Here is a 21,004-nt window from a genome sequence, read left to right as displayed (position 1 = left end):
ACTTGAAGACACATAATAACAACAAGAACAGGAACCTATCCCTATTCTTCCCATGTTTTTCCTTCCTCCAGAAGGAAAACAAGTTTTTTGTTAAAGAAATAATGCCCAAGAACAGAATGACTTCATCAACTGATGTATACTTGCATTTAACAATTAAATAAAATATAAATAACATAAAGCATGCTATTTTCACACACTATTAGTAACCTCTTTTCTACAAGCAGAATCCAAAGTATTTGCATGAAGGCAGAATTATTTACCAACTGTAATCATCCACACATTTGTTTCTATGGATTTCTGCTGCTCGCTACATCTAGATTTAGGTCCAGAGGATAAAACCTGACAAGATGCACAGCTGATGGTCTGAAAAATGCAGGAACATTACAAGGCTTGAAGTGCAGTGATTGTTCTGCAGCCAAGCAGTGATCATGGGTTTCGAAGGGTAAGCAAGGCCGTTCCATCTTGGCTACTTCTATTCATACAAGTGGAATTTACCCATGTGTTCAATGAACGCAGGACTGGAACCATCATGAGTTTGAAGCCTACACAATGAAGTCTCTTTAAGGCAATCTGCCTGAAAGCACATCTTTATTCCTAGCAGTGGCAATCTCATTGGAGCAGCAGTTTACTAATGCTGCAAGCAAGACATTTGCGGCTAAATGGCTTTGTTGCAGCTCTGCCTCTTCCCACTGGCCTCACCTCAAGCTGCTCCTTCTCCGTAAAGCCTTTGGTGCTCTTGCCCTTGCCGGTTGAATGGCCCACAAAAGTCATAACCCTCACGACAGGGAAGTGCTGGCTAAGCATCTCTGCAATTTCCTGAACGCTGTCGCGGAAGGAGGAAAAAATCATCACCCTGGTATCTGCAGGTTTGTCTTCAGGCATCTTCTCATCTAATTGATACAGAGGAAGCAAACCAGTTAACAAACAAGTTTGGTTTTATGTTGGGGTTTGTTTTTTTAAGTGGAAAAAGAAGTCTAGGTTAGCAAATGCAGAGTCCATTCCCCAACAAGTTTTGTTAAATGACAAACATGACTGAAACTACCAAGGAGATTTATTTCCAAAAAAACAGACTAGGATATACTAGTCATATCACAATAAAAGATAACAAAACTAATTTTCAAAAGGAGAACTGGCCCAAAGAGAAGAATTATCTGTGAAGTCGAAGGCTTTCATGGCCAGCATCCATAGTTTTTCTCTGTAGATGCCAGCCACAGATGCAGGCGAAACGTCAGGAATAAACTCTTCTAGAACATGGCCACATAGTCCGAAAAGCCCACAAAAAACTATAGAAGAATGATCTACGCTACACATTCCCTAAAACACTCCAGAAACACTCCAGATCAATTATTTTATCATCAACTGGGTAAGAGACACTACTATAGACAGGTATTTGAAACATTTTAATTGTAGCCGGGATATACCTTCATGCTCCTTCCAGGATCTGAAATGCTCTACAACAACTTCTTCCAATTTCTTTAACTTTGGGTGACTATAAACGAATGGTTTCTTGTTTCCAGTTCCTGAAAGCCCAAAGACACTCACTTTAAATATAATGTCTCGACATAGCTTTTTCTTTGTCAGAATGCAACTATTTCACAGGTGGATAACAAAAAACAAAAATACCTAACAAAATAGCCCATCTTGGTGAAAAAACAGTCCACTTGTTAAAATATAGTTTCTGTATTTAGGAATTTGTATTTCATACAATAGCAATTTTTAAAAGGTCCAAGTCATTTATAAAAGAAATACAAGGAAACATATTAAAAACATCACTGATGGTTCAGACACAAACAAAGATTTTTCTTTTCCACCTCAGTGTCACTGCTGGCAAAAGCAAGATCTCTGGAATATCTATCTGTAATGTAATATATTCATCATTATCAGCAGTGACAAGGGTCCCTGCTAGCTTTTACAGTCTGAAACAGGAAAATGCCAACCTAGTGTCGTGTTGCTGTCATCTGCTGAAGACACACTTGTCTCTGCAAACATGCTTTCCAGCTGACTATACAACATCACAAAGTCCTCATTACGCCCAAGTTCATTTTTGGCACGCGTCATACCTTTAGAAAGAAAGATAAACAACTTTAAGGAAGCTGAAATGTTGACATTTGGCTTACATTTGTTTTGCAAGACCTGAGCAGGACTGGGACACCTGGAAGTCTCTCACTATAGGATTGCCTAAGTCGAAGTCAACTTGGTGACAGTTAATAACCACAAATATTATCCCTACTATGGACTAGTAAATAGTCCATAGGGATGGGCATGGGTATAGGATCAAGGGTATTTATTCCTGAGTACCCAAATATTCTGCGCCAAAGAACACAAATTCACATGAATGTTTGTTCTGAGTCAACTTTCTCCATCTGTGGCTTTTTTTTCTCCTCTTTGGCAGAAATGCAACTGTGAGAAATGAAATAAGAATTCCAGGGAAGATTTTGGTCCCAGACATTATCTGTAAAAAATATAACTAGCAAGTGACAAACTCAGGAACATCGTGCATAACAGTGAAGGTGACAACGGCTGCATCAGCACTGCAGAATTAATGCAGTTTGACCTGGCTTTAACTGCCACAGCTCAATGCTATGGAATTCTGGGAACTGTAGTTTTGTGACACATTTGGGCGTCTCTGTCAGGGAGCTCTGGTGCCACAACAAACTACAGTTCCCAGAATTTCATATCATCGAGCCACAGCAGCTAAAGTGGTTTCAAACTGAATTATTTCTGCAATGTTATACAATGACTGCCTTTTAGGGGTTTCACTCAAAGTCTCCTGTCTTGTAATATACACCCACACTTTGAATTCTGCAACAAAACATGATTGTGGGAAACTAAACTGGCGTGTTACAGACAGCCAAAATAAAGCTGCTTCAGGTCTCTTTGGAGGTATGCTATTTAAATGATGCATGGGTCCTAAGAGTCCGGAGGTCGTGCCAAAGCTGCACTCCAGTGCTTAGGAATGGAGTGTGGCTTTGGCGCGACCTCCGGACTCTTAGGACCCATGCATCATTTAAATAGCATACCTCCAAAGAGACCCAAAGCAGCTTTATTTTGGCTGTCTGTAACAAGCCTGTTGCATCAGCTTAAGTGAAGGCTAACATTTCTGGAGGTTAATCATGCTTAAGAGACCCAGCACAGTGTAGTAGTTTGTGTATTGCAGTGCTTCTCAATTATTTTCTGTCATGCCCCCCCAGGAAGAAGAAAACATTTCGCGCCCCCCGCGCGACTGTAAATAGTATCATTTGTCAATAAAATTGTTATAAGTACACCTCTGCATAACAGAGCCTCGCGCCCCCCTTTACGGAGCCTCGCGTCCCCCCCTGGGGGGCCCACCCCACTATTTGAGAAAGGCTGGTGTATTGGAACAGGACTCTATGAGACCTGGGTTCAAATCCCCACTCAGCTGTGGAAATCCATTAGGTGGCCTTGGCCAAGTCCCACCTGCTCTCAGCTTCAGGCAAAGGCCAGGCCAACCCCCTTCTGCACAAACTCTGCCGCCTCCCACCCCCCGCCAAAAAAAGCCCTGTGATAGGTTCATTTTTGGGTTGCCATAAATCAGAAATGACTTGAAGGCACACAACAAAACCTGCTATTGAGAATGTACAGGATTAAATATCCAACCTTAGAGACAGTTTATATGTATTTGTAACTTTTGTGTGATGTGAAATTTTGGAAGCTACCTTCAGTCCCAGACTGGTGAATAAATGGGTTATAAATAAATAAATAAATAGCCTCTCAGCTATGTCACAGGATCAAATAATGTTGATATTCCACAAGATCCCATCACACGCCTGTTTTTTCTGGACTCCTCATCTTTATGCTCAAGTGATGTATCTTTAATGGCCTTTTAATTAGATGCCGCTCATCCTGCATTCCAAATCCAATGGCCTTTTGTTCACATGATTATTTTGTAAAAAAGTGGACATTCTGACAAGCTTAACATTAATTAATAGATGAGTAAAAGCTATAATAATGAAGACTGAAAGTTATCAGTGTCTATTTTTTTCCAACATTCTGCGAACAGTCCTTCAAAATACCTCTCTAAATGCCTTTGGCTGGTTTTTGGAGGAGGAGAGTAAGCTTCACAGGTGAATGGAATCCTTACCTTTTGATCCTCCAATAATTCCAGATAAGAAGATATACAATGATCGCATTCCCATTTGCAGCAACAGCTCATAACCATGATACAAACTAATACAAAGAGCAAAATCTCCTTCTATGACACCTTGTGGCATTCCCTGGGGAAACATCACAATCAATCACACAGATTTATACACAAGAACTATAGCACAAGTCTTCTTATCAACTATAGGCAGAAGACAAATGCAAAAGGATGGAGTTGTTATGTGTGACTCCATAGCTCCTAACCAAGGCCTTTGCCCAGCTCTAAGAGCCTGATCTTATCAAGGCAGCCATGCCTACCCTAAGTTTGCAAACCCTGAGCAGCGCTATTAATGACAGGATATATATATATATGGGGGTCTCTCGTTCATAGGTGATGGCATGTATCATGTGGCAATGCAAGAGACTGAACCTTGGACCTCTGGCATGGAAGGTTTCTAATATCTGAAGAGAGAGTTTTAACAGGGACGACCCTCATCCTTCTTTTCTAGTTTGATCTAGAGAAATAACTCTGAGGAAGCTCAGTATTCCTTCACAGGAGACTCCTTGGTAAAAAGCCCAAATAGCTCCAATAGCATACAGGCAAAGCCACTGAGCTGTGGGCCAGAAAGCCCTGGGTTTAAATCTTGTTCTGTAGCATTATCTTAGGGGAGATCTTAGGTCAGCCACTGCCAGCAAGCCCTGTTCTTCCTCCTCCTCAGTAAAAAAAGAGGGGTGACATTACTGACCTACCTCATAATAATAAATAATAAATAATAAAATGTATTTATATACCGCTATTCCATGGATCATAGCGGTTTACAGCATAGTAAAAACAATTTAAAAACACAATATACAATAAAATAGCAATATAAAACCAACAGTACAATTACAAGGCTGACAGGATGGAAAAACGTCACATTCAGGGGGAGAAAAATAACCCCAATGTTCATAGGGGGGAATGCCTGACGAAAAAGGTAAGTCTTCAAGTTTTTCTTGAAAACGTCAAGGGAAGTGGACATGCGGAGCTCATTAGGGAGTGCCTTCCAGAGTCTCGGGGCTGAGACAGAATAAGCTCTCCTCGTGACAGCGTAGCGGACATCTGGAACCATCAACAGATGTCTTTCTCCTGATCTAAGAGTGCGGGGCGGACTATATGGGGAGAGGCGGTCCTCCAAGTACCCTGGGCCCAAGCCATATAGGGCTTTATAGGTGATAACCGACACCTTGTATTCGGCCCGGAAGCGAATAGGCAGCCAATGGAGATCTTTCAGAACAGGTGTTATATGGCTGGCCCTTGCTGCCATATTCTGCACTAATTGAAGCTTCCGAGATTGGTACAAGGGTTGCCCCATGTAAAGCACATTACAGAAATCTAGTCGAGAGGTTACCAGAGCATGTACAACGGTTTCAAGGTCCCCCCGGTCCAAGAAGGGTCGCAGTTGGCGTATCAGCCGAAGCTGATAACAAGTGCTCCTAACCGTCGCATCCACCTGAGATGTAAGGTGGAGCGACGAGTCCAGGAGCACCCCCAAACTGCGAACTGAGTCCTTCACAGGGAGCATGACCCCATTCAGGACAGGTGGAAAAGCTTTCTTACCTGGACCAGGAGAACCTATCACCAGTACTTCCGTTTTCTCTGGATTCACACTGAGTCTGTTTTCCCTCATCCAACCCAATAAGACTATTACATGGTTATTGGGGAAAAGAAAGATTTGAAAAGCATGATAGAAGTGGCAAGCAGCATTATTAAAAAGAAGCAGGGGAAGACTTGAGCAGACAGATTATATTGCTGGGAACATTTACCGGAAAGCGTGAAGGAGGATTTTTCCTAAACTGGTCCCGGGCAAGAATTATCTGGTACTTGGTTAGTGAAGGTATTTCACGTTGAGACAAGACCCGCAGCCTTATCAGTCGGCCTGCAAATGCTTCCAGGACCTGCACATAAAACAAAAGGCACATGAGGAACCTGAAGTATACTAGCCTAGAACATTTATCATCCATGGCAAATGGTGTTCTGTACATTACATGACTGGACACACACTGAATTTAAGCAAGACTCCTAATTCAGTTTACAGAATTAGACTGCTGCATGTTGGTGTAAATTGACTGCTTTTAATATACTTACATGCTTAAGAAAAACAGAAGAGACTAGAGGACACCTGAACATGGCAGAATGGGGTTGGACTGGATGGCCCTAGTGGTCTCTTCCAACTCTATGATTCTATGATTCTATGATTCTATGAACAACAAAACAGGGAAAGTAGTAGTAGTTGTGTGCCTACAAGTCATTTCCAGCTTATGGCAACCCTAAGATGAATCTATCGTGATGTTTTCTTGACAAGATTTGTTCAGAGGAGGTTTTTTACTGCCATCCTTTGAGGCCAACAGTGTGACTTGCCAAGGGTCACCCAGTGGGTTTCATGGCTGAGCTGGGATCAAACCCTGATCTCCAGAGTCCAACACTCAAACCACTAAAATGGAGCTTTTAGTGGTTAAAAAGACTCACATATGACCATGGGAAAATTGATGTTAGGCAGGAAAAAACAGAATTTTTACATTGATTTGCTCCCTACACACTTCTAGCAACTAATATTACTCAGTCTACTTCTGGCAAAGAGTCCCTGTTTTACCTAGAACACCTTTTACTTGACTAAACTGGGGGAAGTGACCTATGCTAATTCAGTTTAGTCTTATTTTCTTCTTCTCTCCTCCTCTCCCATGCACCCAGGTGACTTTGGATGGCTTTTAAGAAAGAGGATTTTATTAGTGGCTTTCTCTCTTAGACCACCATCAGCTGCCAACAAAAAGCTTCTCTGAAAGTGAGATGAACTCATTTTACTGATTTATTAATCCTGAGAAGACATGCAGAATCAGACATGCATGGCGAAAAGGTTTTGGCAGGCCTGCAGTGAGCAGCAGGGGCTCAGTCAGGCTGTTTTTGTTCCACGCTTGGTAATCCTCAAAAGAGTGGAAACTGTCTGGAAGGCAGGTGGGCTGCACAGGACTTTGGGGTCACAAGTTGTGCAGGACCTTCACAACCCGCTTCTCACCAGGACTGGCTCATGCTGGTAATCTTTGGGTTGGAAAACAGGCATTTTAGCTGCCTCCAGAAAAACAGGGACAATGGCCAGCATCAAGACAAGATAGCTGGAAGAGACCTCTCACTCATCTCCAAGAAGGTGGAAAAACTGCAATCCACAGAAAGAACAGGGCTCCGTAGTATTCAGATGATGTTAACTGTCTGGATGACGTAGGAGAAAGTGATCAGATAAAATGTGAACAGTTTGCATGCCAGGTTGTAATTTTAAAAGCGTCTTAAACCAGAGGCCGATCACAGAGGAAATCAGAGGTTAAATAAAAATGTATTCCATGGTACGCCATGAGGCAACACTGCAACTATTTTGAACAAATTATGGATTTCACTAAAACAAAGAATGGCTGTGTCTAGCAGCAGATGTTTAGACAAGAGACACAGGCGAAGGGAAGGAATACTGTACCTTAATGGCATTGAAGACCTAGAAGGACTGAAGTTCTTTCTGTCTCTGTCATGATAAAATTATTAAAGAACTCTCTGTAAGGTCCAAAACACACTGCAGAAATAATCCGGTTTGAGACCGCTTTAACTGCTATGGCTCAGTGCTAGGAAATCCTGGGAGTTGTAGTTTGTTGTGGCACCAGAGCTCTCTGATAAATAAGGCTCAACGTCTCACAGAACTACATTTCCCAGAATTCTCTACCACTGAGCGAGCCAAGGCATTTTAAAGTGATCTTGTACTGGATTATTTCTGCAGTGTGTTTAGGACCGTAACCATGTGGCCCCGAGAATGTTGCGCATTAGATAGGGTCTAATATAGTTTTATTTCTATGGTTTTAATGTTTTAATGGCTTACTATTTTTAACTGTTTTAATGTGTACCGTTTTAAGCACTTTTATCTTCTAAATGGCATTTTATTCTTTTATTGAATGGTGTATTTTAATGCCATACTAGCTTGATTCGGTTTTAATGCCCACTTTGTATGTTTTTAATTGTAATGTGTGTGTTTTTAATGTGTAAGCCACTTTGTTTCCCAATTGTGGGGAAAAGTGGGACATAAATAAATACATAAATATGATGATGATGATGATAAATTTAATACAAGCAAAAATAAACAAACATTTTCATTTTATAGGTTAAAGGAGTATGAGGATACTAATGTAGGTAGTAAGAATCTGACTTTGTGAAGTCGAAGGCTTTCATGGCCAGCATCCATAGTTTTTTGTGTCTTTTGGGGGTTCTGTGGCCATGTTCTAAAAGAGTTTATTTGTGCCCTTTCACCAGCATCTGTGGCATCTGGCATCTTCAGAGAATGCTGGCGAAACGTCAGGAATAAACTCTTCTAGAACATGGCCACAGAGCCCCAAAAGCCCCCCAAAACTAAGAATTTTACTTTCTTTCTCTCTTTCTCTCTCTCTTTCTAACTGTTCCTGATGATAGCTTGCTTAGTTTTCTTGCGTATCATCTCTTGACCTAGTTATATGTCAAAGAAAACAATCCAGTATCTGCCCTGCATGTAATGCTGTTTGTTCTAATCATCTTTCACAAAACAAGCTGAACTTGCCTATGAGTGCAGACAGCAAGATCCAATCCCCTGGATTTTCAGACTAGAACTAATACGTTTAACAAATATAACCTACTTAAACTTGACACAGTGACCCACTTTGCTCCAGTTTCTATGAGAGGATGCTGCTTTTATATGTTCACAGAAAAATGTAGGTTAGAAAGTCATCTGAGGGCATTGCAAGTTAAGCACAGAGAGAGAGAGAGAGAGGAAGGGAGGTGGCAAAGGATACCTTTTCGTTTTTAAAATGTATTAATATATCAATAATGAGGCGGAGCAGCTACTCAGCATGGCATTTCTGTCCTATTACTAGGACGCCTGGCTCTCATTGTCCACTTAGGTCCTAGGGCAGAGCCACACAACTTGGAAGCAGGCAAGGGCCAAAATTAAGAGAGGCCCAAGTTCTTTAGGCCGCACTTGCCAAGAAAAGGTATAATTAATGATGAAACTATTTTGCTAATAAACTATATTATAAAAAAGGGAAATTTCAATTAACATAATAATATTAATAAATTACACTTATTAAGATTTTTACTTATCACAAAATCACATTACTGTTTAAAAATTACTTTACTACGCGGTACAAGTTTTAATACACTTTAAAGGTCTTCTTCCTTTTCCCAACATTTAGCTAATAGGATGTATTCCACTTCTTGTCAGCAATTAATTTATGGTACTCCGAAATCGTGTTTGAAATGTGCCTACTTCTCACATGGGATATTTCCCTTTAAAGTAGGAAATTAAAATAGACTACTATAAATGGCTTTTTAAATTGCACTGGCATTGGAAGGATGGTAAAGAAGAGCTTGGGAGAAAGGCTGGACAGTGGAGGGGGCTTGTAAGCCTTACTTGAGACGCTGGCTGGCCATTAGCAGCCAGCTACTACACATCCCACAGGAACGTGCTCCAGCTCCTCATGAGCTGCTGGAAATTGCTTGGTGGGCCACATGTTGTGCAGGCCTGACCTAGAACCATAGAATCCTAGAGTTGGAAGAGACCCCAAGGGCTATCCAGTCCAACTCCATTCTGCCATGAAAAGACATTATCAAAGGGCCCTCCCTAACACAGATGGCCTTCCACCCAGCCTCCAAAGAAGGGCACGCCACCTGCTTAAATAATCCTCATTTTTGCCCTTTTCAAAGATGGGGACAGCATTTGCCTCCTCCAATTGGCAGGGACCTCACTGGCCTCCAAGAATTCCCAAAATTATTGACTGTGGTTCTGAAAGTCCATTGGCAAGTTCCTTTGGTGTTCTTGGATGCAGCCCTAGAGACTTGAACTGATTTGGGGTGCTACATATCCCTTTAGTTAGTACCTCTTTTTCTATTCCAGGCTCTAGTCCTCTTATGGCACCATGGGTTCCATTTTTGCCAGTTTAGAGCACTGTTTTACCTTTGTGAGAAGACTGGGACAAAGGCAGTATTAAACTCTGTCCCCTCTGAGCATTTCACCTTCTTCTGTACACAGAGTCCCTACTATCTCTTAGTTCTTCCTTGTGATCCGAATACAGGCAAAACCAAACAAATCCTTTTTATTATTGCTAACGTCTCTAGCAAGCCTGAGCTCATTCGGAGCATTTGCTTTTCTAAATTACTCCTTATGAGAAGTGTATTTGTATTTCTCTTTGATGATTTTTTTCCTATTTCTTTTTAAAAAATCTTTTATTCTTTTATTAATATTTTATTTGTATCACAAAATTACAATCAGTACCAAACATACTAACAAATACTACATAAATATATAAAACCAACAAATAACCATTCATCCACATCTGTTACTTCCTTACTTGGTTTCTGTAACCTTTAATAAACATTAAATACATTTTAATCTTTCTTCTTTCCATTTGTTATTAAGAGTCTCTGTCTTATTTTCTCTGAATCTGAATTGACTATTTGTTTCAAGATTTGCTTCCCCTTCTGAGATAAGCGCAAAACACGTAGCATATATAACATATCTCTTTATAACATTAACCAAACATTTTCTACATCCTATAAACCTGAAGGAGTTTGCCCATGTGGTTCCAACACAGTTGAAGAACTCTCTCATTACCTTTGGAGTGTCCAATTTATAAAGATTTAAGAAATGCCCTAAGCAGTGGACCCTTGCCTTACGTGGGGGATCCATTCCGGACCCCCCTGCCTAACGCTAATTCCATGTATGCTTGCTCATGTGCAAAGAGGCATGGTGGTGTAGGAGCGTGTGGGGTGCCATAGGTGCATGCCCCATTAATTTGAAAGGGATGCGATGCCCCTTGCGCCCCACACGCTCCCTGCTGCTTGAACACGTACGCTCAAGTCCGCGTATAACGTGGGCGCACTGTACAAGGAATTAGGATTGGTATCAAACAACTATGACTCTGACTTACATTTAATCATTTTGTTATTAGGAGACACCGAAACAAGTATCTCTCAAAAAGTAGCCTGTTTTGGTCATCAGTCATCAGGAGGAAGCACTGTAAAGACAATGGTTGGGTTACAAGAGAGATCTGAATCTCTACTAGCCCTGAATATTCCCAGCTCTGTAAGTCAGCCATATATAGTCTCGGTGTATCTTACGCCTATCTAGATTTATCTGAGCCCTCATTTTTGTCTTTGCCTTTCTCTGCGATATGCTGTTTTAAAGATGATTTTAACTTTGTAAGCAATGTATTCTTTTATAAGGTATTTGTTGTACTTGATGTTCTATTTTATTACTTTTTTATGCTCTGATGGATTTTTACAATGTATTGATGTTTTATTTCTTTTGACGGACTGCTTTCTTTTTGTAATGGCATATGCTACACAAATAAACTTCTTTACTACAGTACTGTTTAAGGAAATAAATCCCATATCAAGTCTGAATACCAACCAGGAGAAAGGTATTGTAACCAGCTATTTTGTAAACCACGTTTTCTGTTGTTTTGGTTCAAGATGTGGTCACTTGAGGTATTTTAGGAAACTATAAACCCAACGCCAGCAGGGATTAATAATACTTTTATTGCTGAGTTCCCTCAAAAGAGTGAGTGCCTTGTCCTCCTCCAGAGTGGCCCAGAGGAAAAGGAAAAGCCTGGCACTCACTCAGGCCAGGGATCTGAGTTCGAGGGTCTCGCCATGCAATTTGGTGGCAAACAGTGGGGGGGGGGGTCCCTAACCACAGATGGCCTTCCCCCGCCTCTGCTTAAAAAACAGCCTCCAAGAAGGGCACGCCACCGCTTAAAGAATCCTCATTTTGCCCTTTTCAAAGAGTGGGGAACGCATTTGCTCCTCCAATTGCAGGACCCTCACTGGACTCCAGAATTCCCAAAATTATTGACTGTGGGTCTGAAAGTCCATTGGCAAGTTCCTTTGGTGTTCTTGGATGCACCCAGAGACTTGAACTGATTTGGGGTTGCTACATACCCTTTAGTTAGTACCTCTATTTTCTATTCCGGCCTAGTCCGCTTATGGCACCATGGGTCCATTTTTTTGCCAGTTTAGAGCACCGTTTACTTGGTGGAAGACTGGGACAAGGCAGTAGTAAAACTCTGTCCCCTCCCACCCCCCCCCCCCCCCCACACACCACCCACACACCCCCCCCACCCCCCCCCCCCCACCAACGACCCACCAACCCCACCCCACCCAACCACCACCCCCCCCCCACAAACCCCCACCCCAACCACCCCACCCCCACACCCACCAACCAACCCCCCAACGACCCCCCCCCCCCCACCCCACCACCCCCCCCCCCCCCCCCCCCCCCCAACCACCCAACACCACCCCACCAACCCCCCAACCCCCGCCCCCAAAACCACCCCCCCCCCCCCCCCCCCACCCCCCCCCCCCCCCCCCACCACCCCCCCACACCCCACCCCAACCACCACCCCCAACCCCCCCCACCACCCCACAACCCCCCCCACACCAACCAACCCCCCACCCCCCCCCCACAAACCAACCCCCCCCAACCAACCACCCCCAACCCCCCACCAACACCCCACCCCACCACACCCCCCCCCCCCAACCCCCCACACCACCACACCCACCCCAACCCCCCCCCCCCCCCCCCCCCACCCCCCCCCCCCACCCCCCCCCCAACCCCCACCCCCACCCCAAACCCCCACCCCCCCACCCCGCCACCCCCCCCACCCCAACCCCCCCCCCACACCCCCCCCCCCCCCACCCCCCCACACCCCCCACCCCCCCCACCCCCCCACCACCCAAACCACCCCGCACCACGTTTCCTTGAGACGGCACACAACCAAACTCTGTCCCCCTTGAGCATTTCACCTTCTTCTGTACACAGAGTCCTACTACTCTTAGTTCTCCTTGTGATCCGAATACAGGCAAACCAAACAAATCCTTTTTTATTTGCTAACGTCTCTAGCAAGCCTGAGCTCATTTGGAGGCATTTGCTTTCTAAATTACTCCTTATGAGAAGTGTATTTTGTATTTCTCTTTGATGATTTTTTTCCTATTTCTTTTTTAAATCTTTTATTCTTTTATTAATATTTATTTGTATCACAAAATTACAGTCAGTACCAAACATACAACAAATACTACATAAATATATAAACCAACAAATACCATTCACCACATCTGTTACTTCCTTACTTGGTTTCTGTAACCTTTAATAAAACATCAAATACATTTTAATCTTTCTTCTTTATTTGTTTATAAAGTCTCTGCTTATTTTCTCTGAATCTGAATTGACTAGTTTCAAGATATTGCTTCCCCTTCTGAGATAAGCGCAAAACCACGTAGCATATATAACATATCCTTTAAACATTAACCAAAACATTTCTACATCCTATAAACCTGAAGGAGTTTGCCCATTGGTTCCAACACAGTTGAAGAACTCTCTCATACCTTTGGAGTGTATAAAGATTAAAAATGCCCAAGCAGTGGACCCTGCCTTACGTGGGGGATCCATCCGGACCCCCCTGCCAACGCTAATTCCATGTATGCTTGCTCATGTGTGAAGAGGCATGGTGGTGTAGGACGTGTGGGTGCAAGTGCATGCCCATTATTTGAAAGGATTGTGACGGCCCCTTGCGCCCCACACGCTCCCTGGCTGCTGAACACGTCAGCTCAAGTCCGCGTTAAACGTGTGCGCACTACACAGGAATTAGTTGGTATCAAACAACTATGACTCGACTTACATTTAATCATTTTGTTATTAGGAGACACCGAAACAAGTACTCTCAAAAAGTAGCCTGTTTTGGTCATCATTCATCAGGAGGAGCACTGCAAAGACAATGGTTGGGTTACAGAGAGACTGAATCTCTACTAGCCCTGAATATTCCCAGCTCTGTAAGTCAGCCATATATAGTCTCGGTGTATCTTACGCCTATCTAGATTTATCTGAAGCCCTCATTTTTGTCTTTGCCTTTCTCTGCGATGATCTGTTTTAAAGATGATTTTAACTTTGTAAGCAATGTTTCTTTTATAGGTATTTGTTGTACTTGATGTTCTATTTATTACTTTTTATGCTGCGATGGATTTTTACAAGTATTGATGTTTTATTTCTTTTGACGGACTGCTTTCTTTTTGTAATGGCATATGTAACACAAATATAACTTCTTTACTACAGTACTGTTTAAGGAAATAAATCCCAATCAAGTCTAGACATACCAACCAGGAGAAGGTATTGTAACCAGCTATTGTAAACCACGTTTCTTTTTTTTTGGTTCAAGATGTTGTCCACTTGAGGTATTTTAGGACTATAACCCAACGCCAGCAGGGATTAATAATACTTTTATTGCTGATTCCCTCAAAAGAGTGAGTCCTTGTCCTCCTCCAGAGTGGCCCAGAGGAAAGGAAAGCCTGGCACTCACTCAGCCAGGGGATCTGATTCGAGGGTCTCGCATGCAATTTGGTGCAAACAGTGGGGGGGGTGGTTTAAGACAATCTCACCAGACCCCCCCCTAGTGGTTATTGGTGGCAGCTAGGAGGGAGCCCCCACATAAAGGTTTAGAAAGCAAGAGTGGGGAGGGGTCCCCTTGACCATCTCTCCTCCCACCCTTAGATAGGGATGGAAGGCCCCCAAAAATAGGGGGGCATTTTATCCGTGATTTCCTGAATCATGCTAAAAAAAATATCCCATAACTGATCCCCCCCCCCATTTTTCCCTCTTCCTCCCCTCCTCCTGGGTTCATCCTCATTTTTCCTTTTGTTTTTTTTCGGGGGGAAATGGGGGGGGGGCTTCTTGAATCACACTAAAATTAGATAGTTCAGAATTGATTTTTCTTCCTTTCCCTCATTTCTCACTCCCTGGTTCTTTCCCATTTCCTGGTTTGTTGTTTTGGGGGGAGGGGAATGGGAAGAGGACCCCCCAAAAAAGAAAAAATGGGGAGAAGCAAAGTCAAGAAAGTCAATTCTGGTAGTATTATTTTAGCATGAGTCAAGAAAAACATGGGGGGGGGTGGTGTTGTTTTCCCCTTCCTAATTTTCCAGGGTTGTGGAGGTGTGGCCCCCTCCTTCCTTTCCCTGAGAGAGAGATAGAGAGCCCTGCTGGAAGGCATCCTCCTGGTTCCCCTTGCCAGCCAGCCAGCCAGCCAGCCAGCCCTGCCCTCCCTCCTGGGCCAAGTGGCTCTGCTGCTGCCAGGCCAAGGGCTTGGGGAAAGGGCTGGGGAGGGCAAAGCAGGGAGAGGCAAGCCCTCCTCCTGCGCTGGGGTCCCACTCTTGCCCGAGGAGGAGGAGGAGGAGGAGGAGGAGGAGGAGGCCCACAGGGTGCCTTGCTCCCTCCTCCCTCCCTCTGAGCCCCAGCCCAGGCCTCCTCAGAGGGCTGAGCAGCTCATAAAGCCCCCGAAGGGCAGGCGGCGGGGCGGGCGGCGGCAGGGGCATGGAGGAGGCTGTATGGGGGGCTGCCGCCTGAGGGGTTGGGGTCCCCCCCTGGGCTCCCTGACCCCTGGAGGAGCTCCAGAGTCCCAGGAGAAGGAGGAGAAGAGGAGGAGGAGAGCCAGGAGGAGGAAGAGGAGCAGCAGCAGCAGGGGGCGCCACTGGCCTACTGGCAGGGAGTGGGCAGGGGCACCAGGTGGAGGTCCCACAGGTGAGAGGGAGGGGGAGGGCAGGGGCTGGCCAGGGTACCCCTCCTCCTCAGCCCCCAGGGAGAAACAGGAGCTGCAAGACACGCCTGGAATCTATGCAGAACAGCTGGGGGACCCTGCAGACTCCCTGGCAGACGTGCGCTTTCTAGCCCCAAGCCTACTCCTCAGGGCATAACAATGATGATGATGATGATGATGATGATGATGATGCAATCTGAGGGAAGTCGGCTTCAGCTAGAAAAGCTCCTGTGCCAACGTCTTTCTTTCAAGAGATACAGCTGTATTCGTCTGTAGGATTAGTGGTGGAAAGATCTTGCAACTTTAGTCCAGGAAAGCTCCTGCTGCCAACTTCTTTCTTTCAAACACAGCCATGTTAGTTGTAGGATTAGTGTGTAGAGAGATCTTATATATAGCCCCTTTGAGACTCACTGAAAGAAAAGAGTGGCAGCCGAAGCAATCCTAGGCCTCACCATTTCCTCAGATGCTCCTCATGCTGCCAACTTCTTTCTTTCAGTGAGTCTCAAAGGGATACAAGACTCTCTTCATAGAATGGTACAGACTAACACGGCTGTATCTTTGAAGAAAGAAGTTGGTAGCAGGAGCTTTCCTAGACTAAAGGCTGCTTCCTCAGATGCATCATTAATATTATTATTATTATTATTATTATTATTTATTATTATCTAGGATGTTTATCACACTATGCTCTTAAAGAGCTACTATTCCAGTGGACTCCTCAGCAGCCTCCTGTTGCATGCTGGGGATTGGCAGTTTTAAGGAGCTGAACTTCTGCCTGAGAATTACTAAATACCCTCCTTAAAACTGCCATCCCAGCATGCAACAGGAGGCAGCTAGAGAGGTCACCCTGGATATACTCTTTAAGAGCATAGTGTGATAAACTCTTGGAAGCTCCGGCTGCAACTCTTTCTATCAGTTCATCTCAAGATGCTGCAAGACCTCTCTACATACTGCTTCCACAGACTAACAGGCTAATCTTGAATTCTACCATGCCTGGACATGGAAATCATCAGAGATGCCCTCACCCCCCCCCAGAGGACAAGGGAAGGAAAAGGGGGGGGCCCTGGCCAATTAAAGCCATAAATACCCCTAGAAAGAGAAGATGATGTATTAGATGGTATTCAAAGGTTATAGCCCTGTTAGTCTGCAGTAGAAGTATGCAAAGGAATTTGTAGCCCTTTGAGACTAAGGCCAAACCACACTGTAGAAATAATCTAGTTTGAGACACCCTTTATTGCCCTGGCTCATGCTAGAGACCCTGGGAATTATAGTTTATTGCAGCACCCCGACAGCAATGGCTAAATGTCTCACAAAAAACTTCCCAGAATGTCCTAGCGTTGGCCTTTTAGCTGCATGTTGACTCTGTTCACTTGTGGTCCTACTAGGCCTCCGAGATCCCTTGCGCACAGACTCCCAATTAATCCTTGTGGTCGCTTCCAACTCGATGCTTCTTTGACGCCAATCCTATATCTGTGCATTTCATTTTTTTTGCCTATATGGCACACATTACCTTTAAATAAAAAAAATTAAATTAGACTCTTCATCTTCAAAGGATATTGCTTTTGAAGGGGGGTGGCGAATATTAGTAGCCTGGCAGTCTGTGGGCAAATTTAAAACAAGTACATTTAAAAGCAATACATACAAAAGGCATTTTCTCACCATTACTCAAAGAACAGAGCCGTGGGGAAGTGGTCTTTCGGACCTGGCCAAGACCCCGGATCACACAAAAGGGCATGCCCCTCTCACCCTACTTTCACGACACCACACGGTGGTAAATACAAGCGAGGGGCACAATCTATCTGAGTACCGGGGAGGGGAACCACAACAAAGCAGGGAGTGGCACAGAACGCCAAGGTGATCACAGTTTTTCACAGTCGCTTGAGAAATGAGGCCATGTCTCTGAACCAAACAATTTCCCTCACCCAGCAATGAAGTGTAACAAAGATACAAGCGAAGTCCCAAGCAGAGTGCCAGATCTGGGGATTCTCCCCGAATCTGTGGAATTTAATAATTTCTCCCTGGATTTTACTGAATAGGATTTAAATATGGGGGAATTCGGGGATTTTGTAAACATTCCAGGGAATATCTTTGAGGCTTGTTGGCAACACTGATCCAAGGCACCCATAAGAGCCACAGGGGAGCTGTTCTTGATCCATCGCCCACAGCAATATGTTCACTGAGGTCACAAGCGAGGAATGGCCGTCTCGGTGGCTGCTCCCAGGCTTTGGGACTCATCCTGAGGGAAGCCAGGCCCTCTCAATTCCTCTCGGCCATCAGGCAAAGGCCTTTTCGTGGTGTCCTGGCGAACAATGAGAGAGTTGGAACGGATACCAAGGCCCTGAGTCCATTCCCTGCTGTGCAGGCATGCATGACTAAAGTGTCCTGAGAGATGGCACCCACACTTGCTCTACATCGAATTCTAGGAACTTCCTGCAGCAAGGGCTGTTCCACATAGAAAGGGTGGTAAAGTCCCTCCTCGTTGGAGGTCCGTTTCAATAGAGGCTGGGAGGGCCATCTTTCGCATGGGCAGGGGGTTGGACTGGGATGGCCCTTCTGGTCTCTTCCAACTCTACGATGCCTGTGATTCAGAACTTTCTATCATGCATTTATTATTATGTTTGCTGTCTGCTGTTTTAACAATCGGGTGGAGCTGCCTTGAGTCCCCATACTAGAGAGAAGGAGGGAATACAGGCACCCCGCGCCCATTGCGGGCGCGCCATACGCGGCCTTGAGCATAGCGCTCAAAGCCTCAGGGCGCGCGCGGGGCGGAGGGGCGCGCGTCCCATCAATGAAATGGGTGGCGCGCGCCGTGGCACCACGCACGCGCCTGCGCCACGGTGCCGCCGCGCACGAGCCCCATTAATTACAATGGGGCTTGAGCAAGGCGAATTCACCTACCGGAGGATCCGGAACGGATCCCCCACTAAGGGCGAGGACGGACGGTATAAAATAAATGGAATCAGTTCAGTACTCCATATGCTAATTGACAGTGACCCCCTTATGTATGCCAAGTCTTTGCGTACTTGTTTAGAAAAAGAGATGTTTGCAGTGCTATCACGTCCCAAGTAGTATCATGGGCTAAACCACCACCACCACAACAACAACATATAATAAACTTTTAGTTATACCTGCCTACTCCCACAAGGTAGAGACGGCTTACAAAACACGAGCCAGCATAATAAAAGTAATAAACACAATAATCCCAAATTCTACCCTCCCCTTAAAAGAAGAGAATCACAGATAAATAAAAAATTCAACTAAAAATTAACCACAAGCTAAACACAAGCAACAGAGGATGCCGCAGCCAAGAAAGCCAATGCGATTCTAGGCTGCAGCACAGGAATGTGTCCAACAGAGGAAGCAGAAGGCCCTCTTCATTCTACTCCGGTCAGAACTTTCCAGTGGCGAGTTTGAATTGTCCTCAACAAAACAAAGAAAGTTTAAGGTCCGACTGAAAATTAAAATCAAATGTTATGATTTTGTTTTTGGACTAGAGCCTGTTTTCAGTACCAAAAGGGAGAAATGTTTTTCCATTGTGTAAATAATTGGATAGACCCTAATAATCTCAGTCTCACGGTCACTTCTCTCCTTAAGATAGGGCTGAGCAATCCAGCCAACTGACACAGAAATAACCATCCGCAGAGAGAGAAAATGTCCCCTTTATTGATCACCGCAAAGAGAAGGTAAGCCTCTCCCAATGTGCACTTTTTATGTAGTGGTGTTGTGTGCCCTTCAGTGGTTTCGGACGTATGACAACCCTAAGGGGTTTGTGAACAAGATATATCAGAGATGAATTTGGCCATGGCCCTTCTCAAACGTTAGCCTTCGGTAGAATCATAGAATTATAGAGTCGTAGAGTTGGAAGAGACCACTAGGACATCCAGTCCAACCCCATTCTCCAGGCAGGAACTCTCAATCAAAGCATTCCCATGGACAGATGGCCATCTAGCCTCTGCTTAAGACTCCAAGGAAGGAGACGCCCTAGACTCCGAGGAAGGGAGTGTGTTCCTCGTCGAACAGCCCGTACTGTTAGGAGTTCCGCCGAATGTTCAGGTGAATCCTTTTCCTGAGCGTGGATCCTTGTTCTGGGTCCTGTGTCTCTGGAGGCAAGCAGAAAACAAGCGGCTCCCCTCAATATGACATCCTTTCAAAATAAACAGGGCGACATATCACCTCTTAACCTTCTCGTCTCCAGGCAAACATCCCAGCTACCCTGAGTCCGTCCGCATAGGACGTTCCAGACTCACCAGGTTAGTTTGGCCCTCCTCGGGACACAACTCCAATTTCTCAATGTCCTGTTTAATGGGTGCCCAGAACTGGACACAAATTCCAGGTGGGGCCTGACCAGAGCAGAAGTAGAGTGGCACTATTACTCCTTGATCTAACACTATACTTTATGGAATCAGCCTAAAATTGGCATTGCCTTTTGAGCATGCCCATCGCACTGAAGCAGTTCAACTGTGGGCTACTAGACTCCCAATCCCTTTCACATGTAGTTTCATTCAGCAGGTGGTCCCCCATAATTCTATTCTGTGCAATTTCATTTTCTGCCCTAAGTGCAGTACTTACTTTCTCTGCGTTGAATTTCATTTTGTTAGCTGTGGCCCGCTTTCCTAGTCTATTCAGACATTTTTGAGTGTTGACTGTCCTCTGGAGTATTAGCTTATTCCCCTAATTTGGTGTCCTCTGCAAATTTTGATAGGTAGTATCCCCAATTCTGTCATCCCAGGTCATTTATAAAGATGTTGAATAGCACTGGGCCCAGGACAGAAGCCTGTGGGACCCCACTGGTCACTCGCTCCAGGGATGAAAAAGAGCCATTGTTGAGCACCCTTTGGGTTCGGCCGGTCAACCAATTACAGATCCATTAAACAGTTCCTTTGTCTGAGCCCACGTTTTCAAGCTTGTTTGCAAGTATGTCATTGGAAACTTGTCAAAGGCCTTACTGAAATCAAAGATATACTATATCCACAGCATTCCCTTCATCAACCAAGCTGGTCATTTTATCAGAAAGAGATTATGTTTGTCTGGCATGACTTGTTTCTGAACCCAGGTTGACTTTTTGTGATATGGCATTGCCTTCTAAATAATAATAATAATAAATAGACCACAAGTTTCTGCAGCCTAAGCAAAATTATAAAAAGTAAATACAGTTGTTCCACCAAATTTTGCGGGGAGCCAGACCCCCCCCCCCGGAATAAGAAATATCACAGATATTCAAGCCCCATTGGTTATAATGGGGGTGCACTCCTGCGTGTGCCATTTATCCCTCCACTAAGGACCAACGGCC

At 44.6% G+C, this 21,004-nt stretch overlaps 2 protein-coding genes across 2 annotated transcripts in view; one reads left to right on the top strand and one right to left on the bottom strand.

The window, feature by feature from the left end:
• The window catches only part of FANCM (FA complementation group M), a 67,624-nt gene that overhangs the window by 30,756 nt on the left and 15,864 nt on the right, over positions 1–21,004 (bottom strand). Inside the window, exons 5-9 of the mRNA XM_042445832.1 lie at positions 5,905–6,036; positions 4,103–4,235; positions 1,938–2,060; positions 1,422–1,520; positions 700–890 (exon numbers count right to left, since the gene is read on the bottom strand). Coding sequence (XP_042301766.1) covers positions 700–890; positions 1,422–1,520; positions 1,938–2,060; positions 4,103–4,235; positions 5,905–6,036 — 678 coding nt within the window. The remainder of the gene's footprint in view (positions 1–699; positions 891–1,421; positions 1,521–1,937; positions 2,061–4,102; positions 4,236–5,904; positions 6,037–21,004) is intronic.
• LOC121919334 (heme-binding protein 1-like) overlaps positions 19,340–21,004 on the top strand; it is a 5,117-nt gene continuing 3,452 nt past the window's right edge. The window contains exon 1 of the mRNA XM_042445831.1: positions 19,340–19,397. The gene's annotated coding sequence lies outside the window, so the exon portion shown is untranslated. The remainder of the gene's footprint in view (positions 19,398–21,004) is intronic.

This window comes from Sceloporus undulatus, chromosome 1, assembly GCF_019175285.1.
Source record: "Sceloporus undulatus isolate JIND9_A2432 ecotype Alabama chromosome 1, SceUnd_v1.1, whole genome shotgun sequence".
Lineage (NCBI taxonomy): Eukaryota > Metazoa > Chordata > Lepidosauria > Squamata > Phrynosomatidae > Sceloporus > Sceloporus undulatus.
The sequence above is the reverse complement of the archived record's forward strand: the minus strand, read 5'-3'. Positions and strand labels throughout refer to the sequence as shown.